This window comes from Podarcis cretensis, assembly GCF_951804945.1.
Source record: "Podarcis cretensis genome assembly, chromosome: 1".
Taxonomy (NCBI): domain Eukaryota; kingdom Metazoa; phylum Chordata; class Lepidosauria; order Squamata; family Lacertidae; genus Podarcis; species Podarcis cretensis.
Window position 1 is genome coordinate 15,066,776 of NC_137170.1, and position 23,287 is coordinate 15,090,062.

A 23,287-nucleotide genomic window follows, 5' to 3' on the forward strand; every position below is an offset into this window, starting at 1 on the left:
AGTTAAAGAGTTCTCTTGAAGGGCAAGCTCACATTTGTACATTATAAAGCCTGCAACCCACCCCCACCCCCCACAAATGAGATGGCCATCAACTTAACCTTGTCAGTCAGCTGTCATGTCCAGGCTTTCAGCTGGATGCCCAAAGCAGCTCCAGCACATAGCCAAGACATGTCAATCATAAGCCCTAAATATGACTACCAGGGGTCATTCTGACATAGGAATTGTACTGAAGAGTTTTAATGCCTCCATTAATAATTAGTCCAGTGAGTTTTAAAATTCACAGACCACGGACCACCAGTGGTTTAGATCGCACCTAGAAAGACCACAGAAGAAAGAAGAGAAGAAGAGTTTGGATTTGATATCCCGCCTTTCACTCCCTTTCAGGAGTCTCAAAGCGGCTAACATTCTCCTTTCCCTTCCTCCCCCACCACAAACACTCTGTGAGGTGAGTGGGGCTGAGAGACTTCAGAGAAGTGTGACTGGCCCAAGGTCACCCAGCAGCTGCATGTGGAGGAGCGGAGACTCGAACCCGGTTCCCCAGATTACAAGACTACCGCTCTTAACCACTACACCACACTGGCTGCTGATGGTTTCTCTTGAGTAAAAAATGCTGGTGACTGTAAAATAAAAACTTAACGACTTCACCCCTCTGATGCAGTTGTACGCAACACCAGACCTATGATAGGTTATGGGATTTCTGCAGGAAGATTTGGGATACACACTGATTGGAAATGAAGCAGTGTGACTGCCCTAAAACTCTTCCAGGAACAAACAGCACTAAAAGTGGGATCACGTATGACCACCCTGATACCATCACGATCACAAATGGTCACAAAAGCCCGATAAATAGGACAATGAGAAACACCCTTATTAACAATGCAATTCGAGCGTTGTGCTATTGCAGCAGTACAGTGCCAACTTAGCTCTGAGCCTGTGCTTTTTGGGTTTCATACACTGTACTATTTTGACCAGGCATAGGCAAACTCGGCCCTCCAGATGTTTTGGGACTACAACTCCCATCATTCCTAACTAGCAGGACCAGTGGTCAGGGATGATGGGAATTGTAGTCCCAAAACATCTGGAGGGCCGAGTTTGCCTATGCCTGATTTTGACTGACAGATTGCTTTATTGATTGCTTTGTAAACTGCTGGGACCACGCATGATGAAAACGGCTCTCTCTACACTGGAAATAAATAAAACTGCAGCCCAATTTTTAAAGTGGTTTTGTGTTTTTTTTTACTGCCCAGGAAGGACAATTTCTGCCTCCAGTGCAAAGCCTATTATGCACTTTAACTTGGGGGAGGTGGGGGGAGCAATCGGTGCCCTGTCACAGACAACAACACATCTCAGGCCAGCCTTGCCCAAAATCCAGGCAGCCTACCTGGGATAAGAGTCCTTTTTTTTATCCTGTGCCCCCATCCCCTTCAAATCTAACCACAATTTTCTGTGACTTTCCCCAGCTTCCAGAGCTATTTAAAATTGCTTCTTAAGAAGGCACATCTGGTCCATAGAACTTTATGTCCAACTTCTACCTAGTGCCACCACCCTAGTGCCTCACAACATTGGAAGTTGTCTTATACCCCAGGATGCTTCTTTTCAAAACAGTCCAATACTGCCTACTCTGACTGGCAGCAGCTCTCCGGGAACCTAGGCCAGGGGTTGCCGACACAGGAGACACAGGGGCCCATATCCCTGCAATCACCTCCCATGTGGTGCGTGTTAAAGGTCTCAGCAAATAATCCCCTCCAAACTACGCCGTATGTGAGAGCCTGTTTGCTTTGGCTTCTCCTACGAATGCTCCCAGAATGCCACAATGGGGCACACACCATCCCTCCCTTTTTGAACAAAGAAGAGATGCAAAGAGCTTCTCTCAGGGAATGAATTGGGTAGTGGCTGATGTAGGTGCCTTTTTGCCTACCGATGTGAGATGGGGAAATACTATATTGTGTTGCCGTTTCTTTTTCTGCTCTTTTAGATGCAGCAGGCCTTTAGAATTATGCAACACCCACGGCGGCGGCCATTTTGTGGCACTTTCCCAGAAAACATTCATTAGTCTGTGGGGGGGGGTTCTCTTTTGGGTTTGCGTTCTTATTATGCCTTTTGTGTTTTTATCTGCTTTGCTTCTGTTTTGAGCCACCCTGAGATCTACAAATCAAGGGTGCCATACAAATTTAATACAGGCAACTCTCAATTTACCTGGGGGTTACATTCCAAGGCATTGCGTGTTTAAGTGGAATTGCATATATTCGAAATACCATTGAAAAAGCCTGCAAACACCCAGTTCCACCCACCCAACACCCAGTTCCACCCACCCACCCCCCTTTTTGTGATTTTTCAGGTACACATATCGGACGTACCTAGAGCGGTCACTGCCTATAAATAAAAATTTGGAATATTCCCGCTGGCCTAAGAAGGAACAAAAGCCAGCAACAGTTGCAGGCCTTGTCTTAGGCACACAAGGTCTGACTCTGAAGCCTGCTCCTTTCAACAAGGAAATAAAGAACTTTTAGATGACATCTGAATGCAGAGGGAGATCTTTAATGTTAGATGTTTTCTTGTGTTTTTACTATTCTGTTGGGGGCCGCCCAGTGAGGCTGGAGCAACCCAGTCAGATGTGTGGCATATAAATAATAAAAAGTTATTATTGTATTTTATTATTATTAACAATTGATGCTGCCAACTGAATATGGGACCTTCTGAATGCTTCTGTTTAATGGCTACTACTATTTAATGGCTGCTTTTATATCCCACTTTCTTCTCCAAGGAGAAATTAGATTCCCACACAACAACCCGGTGAGGTAGGTTAGCCTGAGAGGCAGTGACTGGCCCAAGGTCACCCTGTGAGCTTCACTGCTGAGTGCAGAGTTGAACCCCAGCCTCCCAGGTCCTAGTCCAACGCTCTAACCACTAGACCACAATGGCTTTCTTGGCATAGATTTTACCACCAAGTGATGGTGCCTCCGCAACTATAATGAATACTAATTAAAAGCCTCCAACTAGTACAGTTAATATAGCATATATGTAAAAAGCAACAAAGACAGAAAGGAAGCCTTATGTAAGTAAGGAGGCCAGCTCTACTTACTGCTCCAGATAAAAAAATAAATAAATCTTAAGTTAATACTTCAGGCCATGAGTCATTTGCCAGCTGAGATCAAGCAGAGCTGTTTTCTTCATAACGTGCTACAAGAGAGCATCACTTTATCTGAAACAAGGGAGGGACACCGAAATCGTAGGAAGTTTAAATCTGCCTGCTCTGCAGATTTCAGAACTTTTTGTCTGTTCGTTTCGGGACCAAGTAGCACAAGCAAACTTAGCAAAAGTTGCATCGAAACACATATGGAGACGGCAGAGTATCGTTGCACAGCAGAGATTCACTTTCAGTAATGTCCTCCTGGTTGTGACCACATTACAAAAAGCCATTACAAAAAGAGATTACAGCTATTTCACCCACCCCTCCCCACACGCAAAAAGGGTGCTAAATCACCCAAAAGCCAGCATGGTATAACAGTCTGGGTGTCACGCCAGGATCAATTTTGGGAACGTGAGGTGCAAAGAGAGCATACAGCCCTTTGAATTCACAATACTATATTATTTCATTATTAGTTAGCACATTCGTGAATATACTACCTACCTATGAAAATACATAGGGGTGTGTGGAGAAGGGAATCCAGTTTTTCCATGGAAGCATTAGCACTTATGCCAACACAGAAGGTCTGTCAAACTAAATTCCTACCTGAGCTTTGCTTTGCTGCATCCAGCCACGGGTGGGGGGAGGAATGCCAGACATTTACAATTTCTACCCCCACTATAGACATTTTAAGCAAGCCTAATATCTCCAGCAGATTGCTCACCAAACATACAGGTTACAGAATTTACTCAGTCCTTTTACAGAAGAATCGCATTCTCCAAGGGAATGTATAACAGGGTGGGTGTTGTTTTTTTAAAAAAAGAACTTTCTAGTTGCAGTACAGGTTTTTGTGTGTGTGTTTTTTTACAAAAATAAAAATAAAAAAATAGTGCAGGGACCTGGCAAATCCACTGGAGAAAAGTTGGCGGGGAACATTTTAATTCTGTCGGGAATTTTGCAAAGGCAGCTGTGCCATTGCAAGTCCAGTCTCTTCCCCGTTTTTTTGTGGGTTTTATTTTTTGTACTGCCCCAAACACAATGCAATGTGAAAGCCTCCCTATTGAGGATGATTAATACCGACACCTGAATTTTTCCAACATATAAGTAACATCGGCTTTAATAACAGCCACACACGTCACTCTTTATATTGCATGACATCCAGGCCAGATCTGCATGGCCGTTCTACCACACGAAGCAGTTCAATGCAACACAACGGAGGGGGAAGGGGCTGGCTGGGAGAGACCAACACTTACAAAAGAGAATATTGTCACTGGAAATTACAGCAGCGGGAGGGAAAAACAGAATAGACTTGTATTCTACACTTTCTGTTCAGGTTTATGGTAGGAAATGAAATAAAAGGTTTGGCAAAACGGCCGTTTAAGACTTTTTGCACGAACAACACATATAATGAATCTTGAAAGGGGGTACTTCTCCCCTCCCCAATCGGCCAGTCAGCAAAGGCAGACTAAGAAAGAAGTCATATTCACATAATGAAGGAGAAAAGTCTGCAGTAAGACGTGGGTATTGTTTCTTAAAAGAGCCAGGGATCTAGGTTTCTTGGAGGGGGCCATTGTTCAGTAGTTAAGATCGTGTTTTGGACGCAGAAGGCTCAAAGGTTTCCGGGCATCCCCTTTTGAACAAAACTGATAAGCCAAGGATAAGAAAGCTCTCTCTGCTTGAGATCTGGAAGGCCACTGCCAGGCAGAAAAGACAACACTGAGATAGGTGGACATACTGAAGGCTGCCTTATCCTAGGCCAGGCTACGTGCATTTACTTCCAAATCCTAGCTAGGATTTTTATTTTTCAAAACCAAGTTTCTCATGGCTTATTGGAGGTGCTAGCAAAGCAAGCTGCTTCTTTAAATACCTTCATCATGTTAAAAAAAAAAAAACCCACAAAACCGTTAACAGCTGCGGACTATAAATAAGAACTACGCAAATACTAAGAGATTAATTTAATCAGGGGAAGTATAGACTAGGAATCTCTCTCTGTATGCGGCCGTGCAAGTAGCCCTCAACTGGCACAAATCCAGTTGAGATGAGCTATCGCAAGGCTGTATTGGTTTGTTATATATGTGTGTGTTAACTGTGGATAGGTAAAACAGAGCAGCTGCTCTGACCTGTCCTCTTCTTCCTCTACCACAAGTCTAACAGGAGGGGACAAAAGGGGGGGGGGGATCCGGCATCAAAATGGCCTGAAAGTTTAGTTCGACAACGAAAGCAACGTGGTTATTTTTAGAGCACTACAGGCATAGAAATAGAGCGCCAAACTGTGACCTACAGCTATGCACATCCAAGCATCGCATCATCCGACCGACAGTCTTAACTTTAGCTAGAAGCACATCTGGCATGACTTCAGACCATCGTTGTTCATCCAGCTACCGACAATAACTTTGGGTGCATATCACAGCTGTAACAAGCTTCTGAAATCCTCGTCCTTGCCTTTATTTTTTAAAACAAAACAAAGCCCACACAACAGACCAACTACTGCTCAAGACAAAACTGTCTAAAAGGCAGAAACCCTGAATGGACTTTGGGAGAAGAATTTTGGAAGGATCCACGTCCAAGTGCACAGGCTCTCTCTAATATAAGAAGCAGCAAATTAAGCAACCTGAGAAGCTGGAAAAGGATGCAAAAAGATGATTGTGCCATCTTCAGTGCTCCTTTCTCAAGTGGGTAGAGTGAGGAATGCTTGTCTGCTTTTTTACAGAATGTGCAACTGCCTGTAAAAGGGAACGATGCTGGAATAAACAGCCTTCACGTCGAGCAAAACTCATACACAGCCACATCGGGGAAAGATACGCCTTTCAATAAGTACAGTAAGTAGGTGAGTCATTTCACTCAAAACTTACAAAATGAAAATTAAAAGCACAGTACTGTAGTTGTATCGACTTTAGAAATTGTATTGACTAAAAACGAAACAAACAAGGATCAGAAACGACCAATGTCTTGCATGGGTGAGGGTAGTGATCTGGACTTCCAGATTTCTAACAGTTTAGTAAACTGCAGGCATCCACGTGTGTGTATGTATTCATGTTATGTACATGCATATCTTAATAACTGGAACTATTAAGTTCAGTGGAAAAACTTTTCTATCTCTGTTTTAAAAAATCACATTTGTGAAGTTTTTTGGGCTTTGCTTAGTTAACTCTTCATACAGTGCAAAAATCTTAAACATAAACACACACACACAGCATAACCTGACCCAATCCAAACATGTTTGAGTCCAATTGGTTTTAAAGGGGAAGCAAGCTTATATGTCCAGATTGTTACCAAATAGTGTGATCCTATATATGTCTACTCAGGTACAAGGCCCACTGAGTTCAATGGGCCTTGCTCCCAGGTAAAGTGTGCATAGGATTGCCGCCTCTATGTGTCAGATTGTGTGGTAATTTACGAATGTTGTAACTGCACTGAACAAACCTGAAGGAAGAACCTTCTCTCTCATCTTTTTCAATCAGCTGCCAAAATGCCATTCTTTGGCTGGATGAAATGGCCAAAAAACTATTCCTATAAGACCGGACAGTACCCTGGCTCAGAAGTTGTGACCAAGACCCTCCTGAGGGAACTGAAATGGCACCTCAAGGAACGCGAGCGCCTGTTACAGGAGATAGAAAATGAACAAAAAGTTCAGAAAACTAGTGTGGATTACAACTGGCTGAAGAGCCAGCAAACTCCTCAGATAACTATCCCAGCGACTGAACAAAGACAGCTTGAAGTGCTTTGCTCCCAAATCCAACCGTGCCAAACTGGAATCATTCTCAGCAGGTAACACCGTTTTATTGACCTAGCATCACATAAACGTCTGCAAAAAATCAAGTACTGCAAAGACCTTTCCTTGCAGTTTCATCTTAATAATGCTTCTGGAAAGTAAACCCCAGGTAGATAGTCCTCAGTGTGGTTACATGGTTCATTGCAAGTATGCTCTGGACTCTAGCCTTAGCTTATTCCGAAGTCTCTCCAAGTTCAATGGGTCACCTCAAGCCAAGTGTGCATAGGAGCGATTTTGGCAAATTTAACTGCACAAGTTAAATGCTGGTTGATGTAACTTTCAATGTTTATCTGTTCCCTGAATGTGATGAACAAAACGTCTATGCTAAAGCCTTCTAGAAACAAAACTTTAGCTTTGCTATGCAAATTCAATGCCTATTAAAAGGTCTTTATTATTTAAAAATCAGGTGCATGCATTATTTCTGCTAGACATGATATGTATCGGCATGTGGATGAACTACCCTTTTCCCCAGTGTGTATAGCATAAAATTTGCTTGCTATCATTGTGGTTGTGAAACTAGTGAGTCGCGATCCAAATTCATACACATGTTGGTAAAGCTAACATGTGCGACTCACAAAAGCAGCCTATTAAAAGCTCTCCATTAAAACATTCCCAATTCTATACATACAACTTTTCACCCACAGGCAGTGTATAGGAATTCAAAAAAGAAAATCAGAACAATCCTATGCTCTCTTTTTGAGCCCAGTAAAAGACTGGAGGGCAACGTCAGTTTGAATCAACTTGCTCAGACAGCTTAATATGGGAAGGGGGAGCAGAATAGCTTCCACTGTTATATGACATCAATATGTATTACAAGCGCCATTCTCCTCTGTTTCTTGATGGTGTCTTTAGAAAGCAACCACAAAAAGGACAGAACACCTTTCTCCGCTGCCACCAAAAACAAAAGAGATAGAAGCGATAGGCACATACCATCAAATTCAGGTTGCTCCTGTATAGGTATCAGGCAACAAAACCACTTCCCCGAAACATCAGACTTTTGCAATAAGTGATAGGGAAAATCTACTGGAAATTCCCTTCCATGCAATACACAGCAAAGGAATCAAAATGAATGCTCAATTTAATATATATATTTTTAAAAAAGTTGTCTGGAAGCAACCTTAGATTTCAGGTTGTTTGGGTTTTTCCCCCCTCTTCTTTCTAGATTCCGTGAGGTTCTGGCAGAAAACGACGTTTTACCTTGGGAAATTGTGTACATATTCAAGCAAGTTTTAAAAGAGTTCCTAACCAATCTGGAGAGAGAGGCTCAACAGGAGCAGCTGGCCGACGTTTGGAATACAAATTGCTCCATGCACTTTGCAGCGCCTGGCGACAACTCAGGCAAAACAGACAAAGAGGAGATCCCGACTGTATCTAGTTATGTTGACAAGAACACACAGGGCATGTTTCCAACTTTCTCCCACAGAATTTGGAATCTTCCCTATTACTACCCATCAAGTTAAGTTTCCCTCTCTTCCCAAGGTTGCCTCTGATGTCCCTCGGTTACCAGCTTTCAGCAAGATTCAACAACTCTGAAGAAATCACAAAATTTTACACCACTCCAGCCCCATTGCTGCAAATTCAGAATGTTAAACCTGTTACAACTTGCATATACAGTAATTTACAGTCCTTAGGATAATTAGAATGCCAGCCTCTTTCTACTGTTTTGCTAGCTAACCATGTTGTGTAAAAGAACCTTCCTAACCCAATCCATACTGTAGAGTAGACTTTTTTAATGAGGTGTCTGAAGTATGCTGTTCATAATGTTCCTATAAGCATGTACGGTAGAAAACTTCAGTTTGCAATATTTTAAAAATGAAATCACTGTATAAATAATAAATTATGTTAAACAACAACTACCAGACTTTTAGAAGACATCTGAAGGAAGCCCTGTTTAGGGAAGCTTTTAATGTTTGATGGACTACTGTATTTTAATATTTTGTTGGAAGCCGCCCAGAGTGGCTGGGGAAACCCAGACAGATAGGCGGGATATAAATAATAAATAATAAATTATTATTATTATTATTATTATTATTATTATTATTATTGTGAAAAGCAATAGCAAAGGGGGAAGGGGAGATTGTTCTGTGGTCGGCAGCCATGCAATCTTTTACAAAGTAAGTCATTTACTTTCTGAAATGAAAACTCAACAGTAAAAAAGGGAAAAATTAAACAGTCTTTCCTGCATTCTTATTTATAACGTTGGTCTTCAGCAGATAGGAAGCACTCTGGTCTAAGGCAAATCACAAAACAATGGACACCACTATTTGCTTTTTCAATGAGAGAGGCAGGGAAAGAAAAAATCAAGGACAGCACTCATTTACTACTGTTAATAGTTGTGTAAGAACGATGCAGCACTTCCACCGTGTAACAAATTTAAGAGCTCTGATCTTCTCTGCTTCTAATCATCCTAAAGTAGAAAAATACCTAAAGAGGGGGAGGGGCATGAAGTGGAAATAAACCACAAGTCCAATGCGGCAGTGTGGGGTTAAAAAGTGGATTGCAGATTTGATAAGTCTGATTACCACAGTACATGGCAGCCAACAGAATTTTTGTGAAGAAACAAAAAGGTTCCCTATACAGTAAAATTCCTGGTTAGATCTAAAAGCAAACCAACTTGGGATACATTCATATAAACACTCCAATCTTGCTTGCTTTTATATACATGTTGTTAGTCTGTGGTTTTTAAACACTTCAATATATGCTTTTCCCCCTCAAGCATTTGTTGGGGGGGGTCATGCAGAAGGGTGGTTCCCCCCCCCCAATAGCTTGAAACTGACATGTGGGAACTGTGGCCACAACTGACATAAGTAGAGCAGAAAATCAATGAAAATAGTTGCCAGAATTGACTTTTCCGCAAACATATCCAAGCTAAATTTAACTCCCACCATTACGGAACAGCAACTGACACGCTTGCAGTTTTAGGGTTATGCCACCAGATAGCAAAGGCAGAGTCGAGAGGCAAACGCTGCAATCCTAACCCCACTTCACCTGAAAAGAAGTCCCACTGAATTCACTAGGACTTGCTTTTAAGTAAAAACGGGACTTTAGTTTCCTATTCCTAAGGATTAAATTGTGTAGGTTTTCAAGGCTGCATCTTGAATCCAACGCACTCCTAGCATGAGGGAAAAAACTGTTCGTGCAAGGAAGCTAATCTCTGAGTTCCGTCAATTCCCCTTTGCAGCCCGATCTTGATTTTCTGCCTTTTACGCACCTATCCTTTTTATTTAAATAAAGCCCTCCCAAAGAAAGGAAGCCTTATTCCCCAAAATTCATCATCCAGACACCGCCCCCCCCAAACCCTTGCAAAACCAAGGGTTCCACAGCAGGATATGCAGAGACCTCCACACAAAGCGGTGCATGCGCAGTCTGCATTTATGGTGTTGGGAGGGCCAGGGAATCGATGGCCCTGTGGATGGTAATGGACTACAAATTGCATCAGCGCCTTGTCATCACTGCCAGTGGTCAGAGATATCGGGACCTAGTCCAATACTCTAAACACTACACGCAACCGACTCTGACCAGTTGACTGAATGGAGGCGGGGGGAGAGAATCTCTCTCAGCTGCTCTCATATTGTTAATCTTTGGAAGAGAAGAATGTAAGCAGAGCCCTGCTGGATGTGGCCAAACGAACCCCACCTTGGGCAAAAAAAATCCTGCATTTCAGGGGGTTGGTCTAGATGACCCACATGCCCCTTCCAACACTACAATTCTATGATCCTATTCTCAGAGTGGCCAGCCAGAAGATGCTTGCCTGTGGGGAAACCCAAAAACATATATATCATTTTCCCTTCCCACTCCCACATGTCTAAGTATTTTTTTACCCCCCTCTTGTAATTTCTTCTCCCTTTCTCCTTTCACACTCAACTTGTACCTTATTCCCTGCCTTCAAAACTCCCATTTATTCCATCATCCCTCATCCACGATCCTATTACATTTCTGCTATATCCCCTTCCCTTTTCGTTTCCAGTCTATTGTTATTATTAATAAATATGAAACCTTTTCTCTCACAGTCTAATTTCCTTCACTTGCTCCTCTAGCTTTTTCCCCACTTAGGAGAGACCTTCCTTCCTTCCTTTTGCCCCTGAACATCTCCCAGCCATCTTGACTCTGAAGGCAAGGAGTTGTTGGTGCAGACACCAGCCTAACCAAAAAAGCTGACATAATTAAGGGGCTGGGCAGGCAAGAGAGAAGGAACTGTGGCGCTGAGGCCTGCCTTTAAGTGGCCCAAGGCCCATCGTTTGAATAACACGGTTCTAGATTTTGCACAGATATACAGCCATTCTGATTACTGCAAAGCCGTGCCTGTCCAGTCCTGTCCCAAAGAACTCATCCCTCCCGCAGAGGAGTCAACCATCAATACATAAAGGAAAAGTGGCTTTATAAATCAGTCTTGTGACTTTTGAGAGAGAGCGCACACCTGTCAGGTTTTACTTGACCAAGACATACCTTACCCGCTGATATTTTTAAATATATGCCTCTTAAAGATTCCTGGCTTTGAAATGTAATTCTAATTTATACACCTTAGATTTTAATTTTATTGACTCCTGTGTTGTTGCCACTGTTTTTAGATTACTGTACATTAGCTTTTGCTTTCATTCCAAAAACTGCCGGCAGGGCAAAGTGGGCAATTGAAGTGTTGATCACCTGGTGGTAACGTGATTAGCTTGGAAATCAAACAATCCATCAAATCAATACCTAAGAGATATCAAAAGCTCATCTAGTCCAGCATCTTCTCTCACAGGGGCCAAAAAGATGCCTTCAATAAGTTCACAAACAGTAGTTAACATATTACCAGGTAGGATGGGCATAGTGGGAGTGGGGCAGGAAGGGGCAGCTGCCCCATGAATAAAAAAAAATATATAACTGAGGTTCTGTCCCCCCCCCAACAAAAGGCCTGCACCCCCCAACAAAAATCCTAGCTATGCCCATGCCAGGTAAGGTAAAGGTAAAGGGACCCGTGGTCATTAGGTTCGGTCGTGGCCGACTCTGGGGTTGCGGTGCTCATCTCGCTTTATTGGCTGAGGGAGCCAGTGTACTGCTTCCGGGTCATGTGGCCAGCATGACTAAGCCACTTCTGGCAAACCAGAGCAGCCCACAGAAACGCCATTTAACTTCCCGCTGGAAGTTTATTTATCTACCTATTTATCTACTTGCACCTTGAAATGCTTTTGAACTGCTAGGTTGGCAGGAGCAGGGACCGAACAATGGGAGCTCACCCCGTCGCAGGGATTCGAACCGCCAACCTTCTGATCAGAAAGTCCTAGGCTCTGTGGTTTAACCCACAGCGCCACCCACGTCCCTGCCCATGCCAAGTAGCCAGCTTCAACCACCTGCTTTTCCGGGTGACTGAGGTAGGATCATACCCCTAAAATACTCCCCCTTTCCCCCTTCTGCTTCTAATGAAACACATAACATACACTCTGGGGCCTCAAATGTCTTTTCAGACTGAGTATTCCTAAGAGGCTATTTCTCTTGGACAGTGGGCTTCACTTGCTTTCCTCCAGTCTCCTAAACACCTGCCTGCAATGAGGAACAAAAGCAGCAATCCCCCCCACCACACACACACCTACCTGGGAGTAAGGCCCCTGTGAACTCCACAGCACTTACTTCTTGAGTAAGCACATACAGGATTGTGGTCCAGCCTATTTTTCATTACAAAGCAGTCCCGAAGAGACCACTTCATCAGCTGCATGGAATGTTTTATTGGGAAAAAGCTTATTTTTCCTTTGGACAAATTAAATACAGTGGTACCTCAGGTTAAGTACTTAATTCGTTCCAGAGGTCCTTTCTTAACCTGAAACGGTTCTTAACCTGAAGCACCACTTTAGCTAATGAGGCCTCCTGCTGCTGCCGTGCCGCCGGAGCACGATTTCTGTTCTCATCCTGAAGCAAAGTTCTTAACCTGAGGTAATATTTCTGGGTTAGTGGAGTCTGTAACCTGAAGCCTATGTAACCTGAGGTACCAGTGTGGCATTTTAACCTTGGGGTGGGTATTGTTTTCACTAGGTTACACATTTTTGTGCTTTTATATTGTAAACTGCCCTGTGATACGGTAAGCAATAAATAAAAACAGATTGTGCAGGTTAGCCTGCAAGGCCCCAACTCTTCTCAGGGATTAATGTACTCTACTAATTAGGTTTGGGATGAGTACATTATGCAGCTCTATTTCTTCCCAAGATTACCATTTCCACCATTCAACGGAACAGCAATCTACAAATCCTGTTTATTAAATTTGTATGCCGCCCTTCATCAAAAAAACCTCAGGGCAGTTCACAGCATAAGAACACAGAATAAAACCACAAAAACAGTACATAATAAAGACAAGAACAAAACAAACCAGTAAACCCCCCTCCCCATATATATCCCTGGGCTCCTTTGGAGAAAGTTGCTAAACTTTTTAAAATAAATAACAGCAAATTAGATTACGATCTGGTTAACTACAATAACAAGCTTCCCCCCTCTTTTTTTTTTGTAATGTACACAATACTATTATTTTTTCCTTTTTGTTTTCTACGTGGGTACTGTTTCTTGTGTCTTATCTTACTCTGTGCACGTGTCGTTTTGTGTGTTTTTTTTCATTTTTCAGTAAAGCATCCAAAGCAAAATATAAATAAATAACGGTGAGCAACAAGCTGTCCCGCAGAAATACATACGCATTGGCAGAAGGGGTCTGCTCTTTCGCAGACCCCCCCGGGCTGTGAGCCGGTCCACCAGCCTGGGGCTGCCCCCCCAAGAACTCTACTCCGCTGACGGCCTTGCCGATGGTGAACCAGTCGCTGATCTGGTCCAAGGTGAGCTTTCGCAACATCTCTGCCCCCTCGCCAAGCCAAGACACCCCAGCAGGGCCAGCGCCCAAGTGGCCACGCAGCGCCCCCTAAGAACCCAGGTTAATGGCTAGGCGCCGCCCACAGCCACGTGCTAAGCATTCCGCAGGCAGAATTCTGCGACTCCTCTTGAATGGGCGTGGCTTCCGGTACAGAGCTCTCCTACGCATCTACTCAGAAGTAACTGCCGCCGCGTTCAAACGGGGCTTGCGCCCAGTTTAGGCGCGCGCGGCGCACGTGTGTAAGGACCGCACAAGCCCGTTTGAAACCGAACTCCAGCTTCAACTCAGGCGCGTTTAGGCCTGCAAGCAACCTTGCAGTACAATCTGCTTTCCGCACCTTTAATCGAATGTAAGCCTTGCAAGTGTGAAATGGGATGTGTGTATATTAGAGAAAGATATGCATTATTTACTCGCACTTGCTACCGGCTGCTCTTTCTCCCCAAAATTGGAAACTGTGCTGCAAAGAGCTACGGGTGTTTGTTGGAGTACAACTCCCATCAATGCCTAGCTAACAGGAGCAGTGGTCAGGGATGATGGGAATTGTAGTCCAACAACTTCGAGGGAGGGCGCAAGGTTGATGAGAAAGGCTGACAGATAAAACCCACAATATACGGTTTATCTATACTTTTGTGGTCGATCGCGCAAAGTGCAGTTATCTCGTCGGTTTTTCTTCCACCCAGCAGCTGTGCCAGTTTGCAGTACACGTGTCGAGCTCACTGGATCACGTGGGGCCAGCCACTGCCTCTCAGCCTAACCTACCTCGCAAGGTTGGTGTGAGGGCTTAAAATTAAAACTACGTGCGCCACCTTGAGCTCCTTGGAGAACCTGCCACACCGGTAACTTATGCCGTTTTTGCTTTTGGGAGGAGACAAGCGCTTGCGGTGAAAAAAAAATGACAGCCTGGGCAAGCAGGTTTAAGACGCTTAAATTAAGAAGCATGTGGATCGCACGTCGAACTGCTTCAGTCCATGCAACCCTATTCCGAGGGAAGTTTTGCTGAATTCAGTGGAACTTATTGCACAGTGATGTCTCCAAAGATGCGAGCCTTAATGGTTCAAACAGATGAGGCGTTTTTGTTGTTGTTTTAAAGAGGTTTTATTGCAGCCCGATCCTATGCATTATCAGAAGAAAAATCCCGCTTAATTTAATAGGCTTCATCCTCACCCCGAGTAAGATTGCAGTCTTACTTAGGATCAAGCCCCACTGGACTTATTTCCCAGTAACCATGCACATGAATCTGGCTCTAATTTGAAAGCGAACACAATCTGAGACCGTTCAAGCTGAATCCTGAGCGACCGGGGAAAGCTCGAGCGGCGCAGGAATTAATTCCTATCTTAGGAAATCTTGTCCAGGCGATTTTTTTTTAATGCTGCTCCTAGTCTTGCTCAATGCAATGGGCTCTGCTCGCAAATCCGGCTCGCGTAAAAACAGCTTTTAATATCTGGATGCAGTGGATTGAAATCGGTGGGAGCGGCAGCTTCGAAGCAAAACTTTCCGCAATCGTGTTTGTAATTTATGGCTGTAAATTTGCCTTGCGCAACCGCTTCGAGGTTCCCCCCCCCCCACACACACACAGTCAAGCGACATATAAAATAAAATAAAAGCTTGGGCCACGCGAATCACCCCTATTATTACAATGTGCAGTTCTCCACCGGGTAGGGCGGGCGAAAGCGGCGGCTGTCGTGCGAGCTCCTCCAGGATAGGGGGCGCTGCGAGCGGAAGGAAGCGGGCGAAGAGGCGCTCTAGGCAGGCACTTGTTCTTCTCCCGGCAGGCCTTGCGGCGATCGGCGGCGGCGGTCCTGGTGGCGGCAGCTTTGTGACCTTCGCCTTTGCCGTTCTCCTTTGTCGCGTCACAGGCTTCGAGGTAGGCCCGGCTTTTTGCTCCGAGCCTTCGGAAGGCTTTGCCCTCTTCTCCCGGCGGCGGAGGCGGCGGCGTCCAGGGCCTTCGTGCCCGCGCCTTGGTGGCCTTGCGGAAGGGCGAAGGGGGTTGCCTTGGCTACGGGACCGTGAGGGAGGGAGAGAGAGAGAGAGAGAGAGACTTAAACTCAGGAGCCAAGCCCAAGGGGTCAGCCTCTGAGACTCAATCCCGGAATCGTGGAGATGAGAAGGACTCCCGAGGATCATCTAGTCCAGTGTTTCCCAACCTTGTGCCTCCAGCTGTTTTTGGACTACAATTCACATCATCCCTTGTCACTGGTCTTGCTAGTCAGGGATGATGGGAGTTGTAGTTCAAAAACAGCTGGAGGCACAAGGTTGGGAAACACTGGACCAACCCCCGCTGCGGTTCAGGAATCGCAGCTGAAGGATCTCTGACAGATGGCCATTCAATCCACTGTGTAAAAAACCTCCAGTGAACGAGAGACCACCCCCACCTTCCACTGCTGAACAGCCCTTGTCATTGTAGAGTTGGGAGGGACCCCAAGGGTCAACTAGCCCAACCCCCTTGCAAAGCAGGAATCTCAAACAGCCATGACAGATGACCACCCAAACTCTGCTTAAAAACCTCCAAGGAAGGAGAGGCCACCACCTCCTGAGGGAGTCTGATCCACTGTGAGGCATTCTTCCTAGGGGAGACGGGCAACATGAGGCTTGCTTCTTTTACAGTGAGTGAGTGTGTTTTATATATACAGTGAACGCTCGGGTTGCATGATCCGTGCGGGATGCACATTCGCAACCCGCAGCAGCGCATCTGTGCACACGCGAGTTGCAATTTGGTGCTTCTGTGCATGCGCAAATTAGCGCTTCTGCATATGCGCAACCTCTGAAACCTGGAAGTAACCTGTTCCAGTACTTCCAGGTTTCGGAGTGTCCATAACCTGAAAAAACGCAACCTGAAGCGTCTAACCCGAGGTATGACTGTATTCTCAACGTTGGGTCCCCAGATGTTCTTGAACTACAGCTCCCGTGATCCCTGGTCATGATGGCTTGGAATGATGGGCGTTGTAGTCCCAACATATGAGGCCCCGATATTGAGAAAAGCTGCCTAGCCCTAACGGGGCTTACGCCCAAAGTATCTGAAAACCTCCTCCTCCCCACTCAACTTAGTACTCCTATGTGAAGGTCGGCTCAGCTACTATAAATCAAGTGGTGGGTGGGTCCTCCTCCAAAGATGGCCCAGCATTTCACTTTTCCTGCAGAGACAGCAGCAGCAATTTGCAGAGCAGGAAGAGATGGTAGAAGTTGTTCCAGCTGCCCAGAAGTTAGAAAGTCAAGTCAGGGGGGCTTACTCTCATGATAGTACATATAGGATTGCATCCATCAACAGTTGCCACCTGTCTCATCTCTTGGTGCTCTGACCTCAAAGAAGGGCATCCAACAATGATCTTAGTGTGCAGTCCATCCAGCACTCCTTCAGTTATCTAGGGCTCAAGTTGTGTGAGGGCTTTAAAGGTAAACAAAAGCAATTATGCCTAGAAATGGACTGGCAAAGAGCATTCAGAATCAGTGAGAGATATTCCCACTAGGCCAATTAACAACACGGCAAATTTATTTTGACATTTCAGGTGTGCGTGATATCTGCATATTAGACCATTTTCTTCATGTTGACTTTTCCTGTCTAAAAAGATGACACCTCAGAATATGTCAGATGAGCAAACAGCATTGAAGAGGCATTTGACAGCCATTGGTAGAATTCCTGCATTATCATCTGTGGTCAAAATCATATGACCATGTTCACTGGCATAATCTGGTCTTGAGAATCATTCCACATTTTGATTAAAGCTATCTCACACCTCTAAATGTTGTAGTGACTGAACTCTTAAGCAAAAGTTTTTAAGCCTGCCCTGTGGTGGTTGGGGCTGCCCGTTAGTTGGGAGGTTGTACTCCAAAACATCTAGAGGGCACCAGGTTGGGGAATTTTGCCATACACCTTGGAGTTAAAAAGACCATATTGAAGGTAATACATTACCAAAAAAAAATGCAATTAAACATTGATTGGAGTCGGGCATGTTGCTAAGCATTCTGTTGATTTTAAGTATAGTGGTACTTCGGGTTACAAACTTTATTTGTTCCGGAGGTCAGTTCTTAACCAGAAGCTTTTCTTAACCCAAGGTGCACTTTCGCTAATGGGGACTCCCGCTGTCGCTGTGCCACCAGCACGCAATTTCCGTTCTCATCCTGGGGCAAAGTTCACAACCTGGAGCAACTAATTCCGGGTTGTTGTTGTTGTTTAGTCGTGTCCAACTCTTCGTGACCCCATGGACCAGAGCATGCAAGGCACTCCTGTCTTCCACTGCCTCCCGCAGCTTGGTCAAACTCATGTTCGTAGCATCGAGAACACTGTCCAACCATCTCATCCTCCGTCGTCCCCTTCTCCTTGTGCCCTCGGTCTTTCCCAACTTCAGGGTCTTTTCCAGGGAGTCTTCTCTTCTCTTCTCATGAGGTGGCCAAAGTATTGGAGCTCCGATACTTACATATACAATACTTTTGGGTTAGCGGAGTTTATAACCTGAAGCATTTGTAACCCGAGGTACCACTGTACCTGTAATAAGACCTATGCCTGTAACTCAGGGATGGGGAACCTGTGGCCCTCCAGGTATTGTTGGAACCTAACTCCCATTAGTCCCAGCCAGCATAACCAATGGTGAGGAATGGTAGGAGTTGGTAGCAACATATGGACGCCCACAGGTTCCCCACTCCTTTTTTTCAAAAACAACAACTATATCCTTAATGTTAGACATTTGCTAACTTCAAAATACTAAGACTGCCATTCTGTTCCAACTTACAGATGTTTAAGAGTGCTTTGACAAGATGGTGGGACATGCAAAAGATTTACCATACTCAAGTTCACCAAGAACTATGGATTGGTGTCCTCTTAACCAGCCTCGTCTTTTACAAACTCTCCCATGGAGGTAAGTTTTGTGCATTTCTCTTCTAAAGTTGCAATTATAGGTGTCAGCTAAAATTGGCTTGGGGAGGATATTAGCCCAACAGAACTATAATGATAGTGAACTACTGAATCAAAACAAAAAATGGATTATGTTTATGGTTATATGTAAAAAAAATATACAGAAGTAGCTATCATTCATTTGAATGCAAAATAGCAAGCTACAACTTGTATAAACTATAATATTAATAGCAAAATTCTCAATATTCTGAGAGGTGCCATCCTTAACTAGGGCCTAACTTCAAATAAGAAATTCTATGTGAATTTGTTATTATTATTCTTTTTTTTTGAGTTCTTTTTTTTTAAGCTTCATTTAATCAAAACAGCTTCAATGAAAGGTGCACATTCCATTTGGTCTGTGGAACACTATGGTAGGCCCAGGATAAATCTTGGATTCTTCTTGTAAAAGATTAACAGATTCCCACACTTCAGTCTTGGATTACTTTCATGATTTATTCAGGTACATGTGCCAGTACAAAATAGTTTGACTAGTCCCTTATTGTATGGCCAATATTTACCAAGTTGCACAGCAGTATTTTCTTACTATCTCTTTCCAATAAGTAGTGTAAATGTTGTGCATCTCAATCCTATCCATGTTTACTGTGAAGACTATCCCAAACTCATGGAGATTTATTCCCAGACCACTGCATAGGACTTCAGCCTTAATAAAAACCTCAGGTGTGGAATTGCCTCACTTAAGAATGATTAGAAACTGGTAAACTGGGTAGTCTTGAATTTTGACCTCTGATGTAGATGTAGTAGTCATGTTTAAAACATGGCTTAAATCTGGCTTTTTCATTGTGCCTAAATTTGACGAGAACTGTTAATTAGTAGTTTTCTAATTAATTTCTTCATTTTCTTAGGTAAAAAAAAGTCACTGGAAAATAGTAAGTACTGACAGCTTTTCTTTTGCAAAATGTTTAATTAGTCAAGACAGAGCTTGAAATAGCTCAAAAAAAATTGTAAAATAGTTCCCAATCATTGATACTGAGGGTGTGTACAAAACTCTGAAAATGCTGCTGCCACTTCTGAAATGTTCTGAATAAAAATCATTTATAACCAACTATTGTATATTGCAGGCATTTGCCCATAATATTTTAAAACCAAACCTACATGCTGTTATATTTCATCATCCAGCCAGCTAGAACCTAATTGGTATTAAAATAAATAAATAGTCACTGTCTGCGCCAGATCAACAAAACGGATGGCCCTTACAAACTTCAGGTATATCTGTGCTCTTGAGTGCTGCAGAGGGCATAGCTTGTGCAACAGCTGCCCAACTGCTGAGGGCATCAGCAGGGTCTCCTTGCTAGAAAGCTACTGAACTGCGGCATCCCATTTCTTCTCTGAGAAGTGTTGCAACTACTTTAGTTAGTGTTTGCTTGTTGTCACTAGGGTGGAGATTGCATCAGCATAGCAAAGGGGCTCTCAGACTAATCTTACAGACACTTGCTAGAAAGTAAGGCTCCTTATACGCAGTAGTGCTGCTGTCTACCTAGATTTTAGCGTACTGCGTGTTCTGATTTTTAAAAATAGATGAACTTAAGTATCCTTTTACCAATATCGTCATTAAAAGCACTGGTTTCTCATAAAGATAACTAGCAAAGGGGGAAAGTTGTTGGAGAAAACTCACTAACACATTTCTAAAGGTGTTGCCAGGTTTCATATGTGTTCACACCAAGTTGATGGGGACGGTAGAATGTGTTCCACTAGTTGATCTGCAATATTTTTCAGTCCTTATAAAGTGGCCAAACATGACAGCGTAGAAGTTGAATGCAAATGGCTTCCTGAAAATTGCTCAATCAATTGAGTTTGTCTGTGTGTGTTGTTTCAGAATCCTCTTCTGGCCACCATTAAATGTTCTTCAATATGAATTTGAACCGCCATCCTGACTGTAGATGAAGCAAGCAGCCACCATGGAAAATTAACTGTGTACAGCATTAGCACAGTAGTAATCTGCCATGGACTGAATAAATGTGTTGCTCAGTAAATGTGCTGTCTATTATTAGTGCAGCTTGTATTACCTTAATCACGTGCCACTTCCAAACATGATCAAAATCTCTTATTATGTGTGACTTTTATTTATTTCTACTTATTATATTCTGTATTTCAACTCTGCAGTACAACACAATAACAGAGTAGGGAATTAGTATGTTGACATAACACATAATAATATGCCTGGCATCTATTATATGGGTTTAAACCACAGCCTTAAACCACAGCCTTCAGTCAGATTCCCAGGGTAGCTTACAGAATTTCAGAATATAAGAATGCTGACAGCCAACAAAAAAGCTAAAAAAAAGCAGAATCTGTAAAAACGGCATAAGAAACTGCCAGCCAAGAGAAAACAAATTAAAGGGTCTGAGAAAATAAAAGACATTTGCTTGGTGCTGAAATGTCATCAGCGTAGGTGCCAGGTAAATCTCACCAGGGGAGAGCATTCCACAACTATTACTTTTGCAATACCTCAGAAGGTAGGGGAACCTGGAGAAAGGCCTCTGAACATCTTAGGACATGAGTGGAGAAGCTGTGGCCCTCCTGCTGCTGTGGACTAGAACTCTCATCTCTCACCATTGGCTATGCTGGCTGGAGCTGATGGGAGTTGGGAGTCTTGACAGGTTCCCTACTACTAGTGTACAGAGTGGCAAGTGGTTTTTAAGGTATGCTGGTCCAAAACTTGTGCTATCCCAAATGTGAATTTGCCATTTGTTCAAGTGGTTTCACACTTTCTTGTGTTCCATTCTTTAGACTGTTACTTTATACTCTTGATCAGAGGTCGGCAACCTAAGGCCCATGGGCCGGTTCTGGGCCAGGGAGCTTCTTGGAACTGGCCCACAGCCGTTCTGTGGATCGGTGTGGAGATTCCGTGCTCCCCCCCCCCCCCCGCAGCGCCATTTTTTTTCTGCCGCAGGGACTGACTTCCAGGTTGGAAGAGTGCCAGAAATAGCGTGCATTCCAGGGATCCCTGAGATTTGCATAGGTACGAATACCTGAAACAACCCTCCCCCCCCCCAAAAAAAGAATAAAAGTCAGGTGACAGCAAATCGCCAAAAACAGCCCAATGAGGACTGAGCATTGACTGGTTGTTTGGGAAAACTTCAGAATATTGAATTAGAACATGAATGGACTGGAGTGACTTGATTTTAATGCAACTGCGATTGGGCACTACTGTGTTTATCTCACCTCACAAACCTGCCAAAGAGAGCAGAAAATGTTTGCTGCTACTTCTTGGTGCATATTTACTGCGATTTAAAAACAACAACAACCACCCTGCTAATACAAATTCCAAAGCGAATGTAGTTCATTGTCCCCATAGGGGTTGTGGTTGGGAGAGAAAGGCTTGTGCCAGCCCTAGACTGTGGTTAAGACTGCATACTGCAGGTCAGGGTCTTCGGTTAGTGGTATTAAATCCTTATTGCACATTGGGAATTGGGCCAAAGCTGAGAGTGCACAACAACCCTGCAGTGTTGAGCATTGCTTTTATTTCCAAACTGTAGGTTGGGCTGAGATTAGTATACAACAAGCTGGGATAGCCAGTTGTTAGGGCATCGGACTCTTAATCTCAAGAGTTGTGGGTTCAAACCTCATTCATTGCAGGGGGTTGGATTAGATGACCCTTGTCCCAACTCTACTATTCTAAGCATGTGGTGTGGTTAACTTGTTTTATCCCTTTTGCAGTGTGGAGGGGCTGTGCTGAGAGAATAGCTTACGGCAGCCCTGCAATTTAAGTCCACTGTTAATATTGCAGGTCAGATAAGAGGCTGTGGCCAGTCAGGATTCTCAATTTGGGAAAAAAGCACCATACCTATCAGGTTGTAACAAAGGTCACATTTATTTTAACTCCCCCCCCCCCTTAGATCTCCCATGCCCAATCAAGCACTTGGATACGTGCAGAAACCTCATGCTCTCTTGACCTGTGTGCATTTTTAAGTGCCTGAAAACTAAGCAGGCTCTCTTGCATTTATTGCTAATTTATTTTAACTGGATTATTGCTAGCACGTGCTTGGGTATCTATTACCATGACACATCTATGATAAAAGGCAACTAGAATAATTGGAGATCTATGATTGAACCGTGGCTTCAGTTGTCCCATGAAACAAAATATTGCTGCCACTATGGAAACTGCTAAATTCCATAAATCCTGGTGAACAGATGTTATTGGAACACTTTCCATAAAATGTATGTATTTAGCTGAGGGACCATTTCAGATTAATCCAAAGACTTGTACCCAAGTTGACTGTTCCTCCATTTCATGAGGCAAACTTCCCTTAGTTTCAAAGGTGTTTTGCAATGGAATGTGAGGAAAATAGAGGAAGGATGCTATTTAAAGGAGAGAACCAAAACATCAGTGGTTCCTTGGATCTGATTAAATACTGGCAGAATCCAGGTTTGACTCTGTGCCATGTAAACTAGGATATGACGATGAATTCTGGATTGTTTCCATTCCTGTTCGCTGGAATTCTGTAGTGCTGGTTTAGTCACAAAGCAACAAATACTGAACATCAGACCCAGGTGTCACCTCTGTATGATCTCATCTCAGCTGGTGCCTGAAGTGAAATTCAGTGAATAAGAGGAAGCCTGCCTGTAACAGCTGCATTGCTGTAGTCCTGAAAGTTTGGAAATCTGTTCAAACGGAAGCTAGCAAGATTGGAGATTTCCCCTGAGCTTTGATTTGCT

The 23,287-nt window shown here is 43.8% G+C and overlaps 2 protein-coding genes and 1 long non-coding RNA gene across 4 annotated transcripts in view; 2 read left to right on the top strand and 1 right to left on the bottom strand.

Annotated features, from left to right (window-relative positions):
• The window catches only part of TDRD9 (tudor domain containing 9), a 91,548-nt gene extending 77,479 nt beyond the window's left edge, over positions 1–14,069 (bottom strand). Inside the window, exon 1 of the mRNA XM_079983015.1 lies at positions 13,553–14,069. Within this exon, the coding sequence (XP_079839141.1) occupies positions 13,553–13,707 (155 nt within the window). The 5' untranslated portion in view covers positions 13,708–14,069. The remainder of the gene's footprint in view (positions 1–13,552) is intronic.
• RD3L (RD3 like) lies at positions 5,191–8,939 on the top strand. 2 transcript variants are annotated; one of them, XM_079963307.1, is made up of 3 exons: positions 5,191–5,946; positions 6,589–6,895; positions 8,062–8,939. In XM_079963307.1, the coding sequence occupies exons 2-3, from the start codon at positions 6,597–6,599 to the stop codon at positions 8,357–8,359; spliced, it is 597 nt and encodes a 198-aa protein (XP_079819433.1). In that variant the 5' UTR covers positions 5,191–5,946; positions 6,589–6,596; the 3' UTR covers positions 8,360–8,939. The 2 variants fall into 2 exon arrangements, with proteins under 2 accessions (XP_079819433.1, XP_079819432.1); XM_079963306.1 differs by having other exon boundaries at positions 5,193–5,954.
• Positions 14,070–15,434: 1,365 nt separating the features above from the next.
• On the top strand, positions 15,435–20,601 carry LOC307208772. Its single transcript, XR_013835230.1, has 4 exons — positions 15,435–15,589; positions 18,452–18,575; positions 19,474–19,497; positions 20,445–20,601. It is a non-coding gene; the product is annotated as an uncharacterized lncRNA (long non-coding RNA).
• The last annotated feature ends 2,686 nt before the right edge of the window (positions 20,602–23,287 follow it).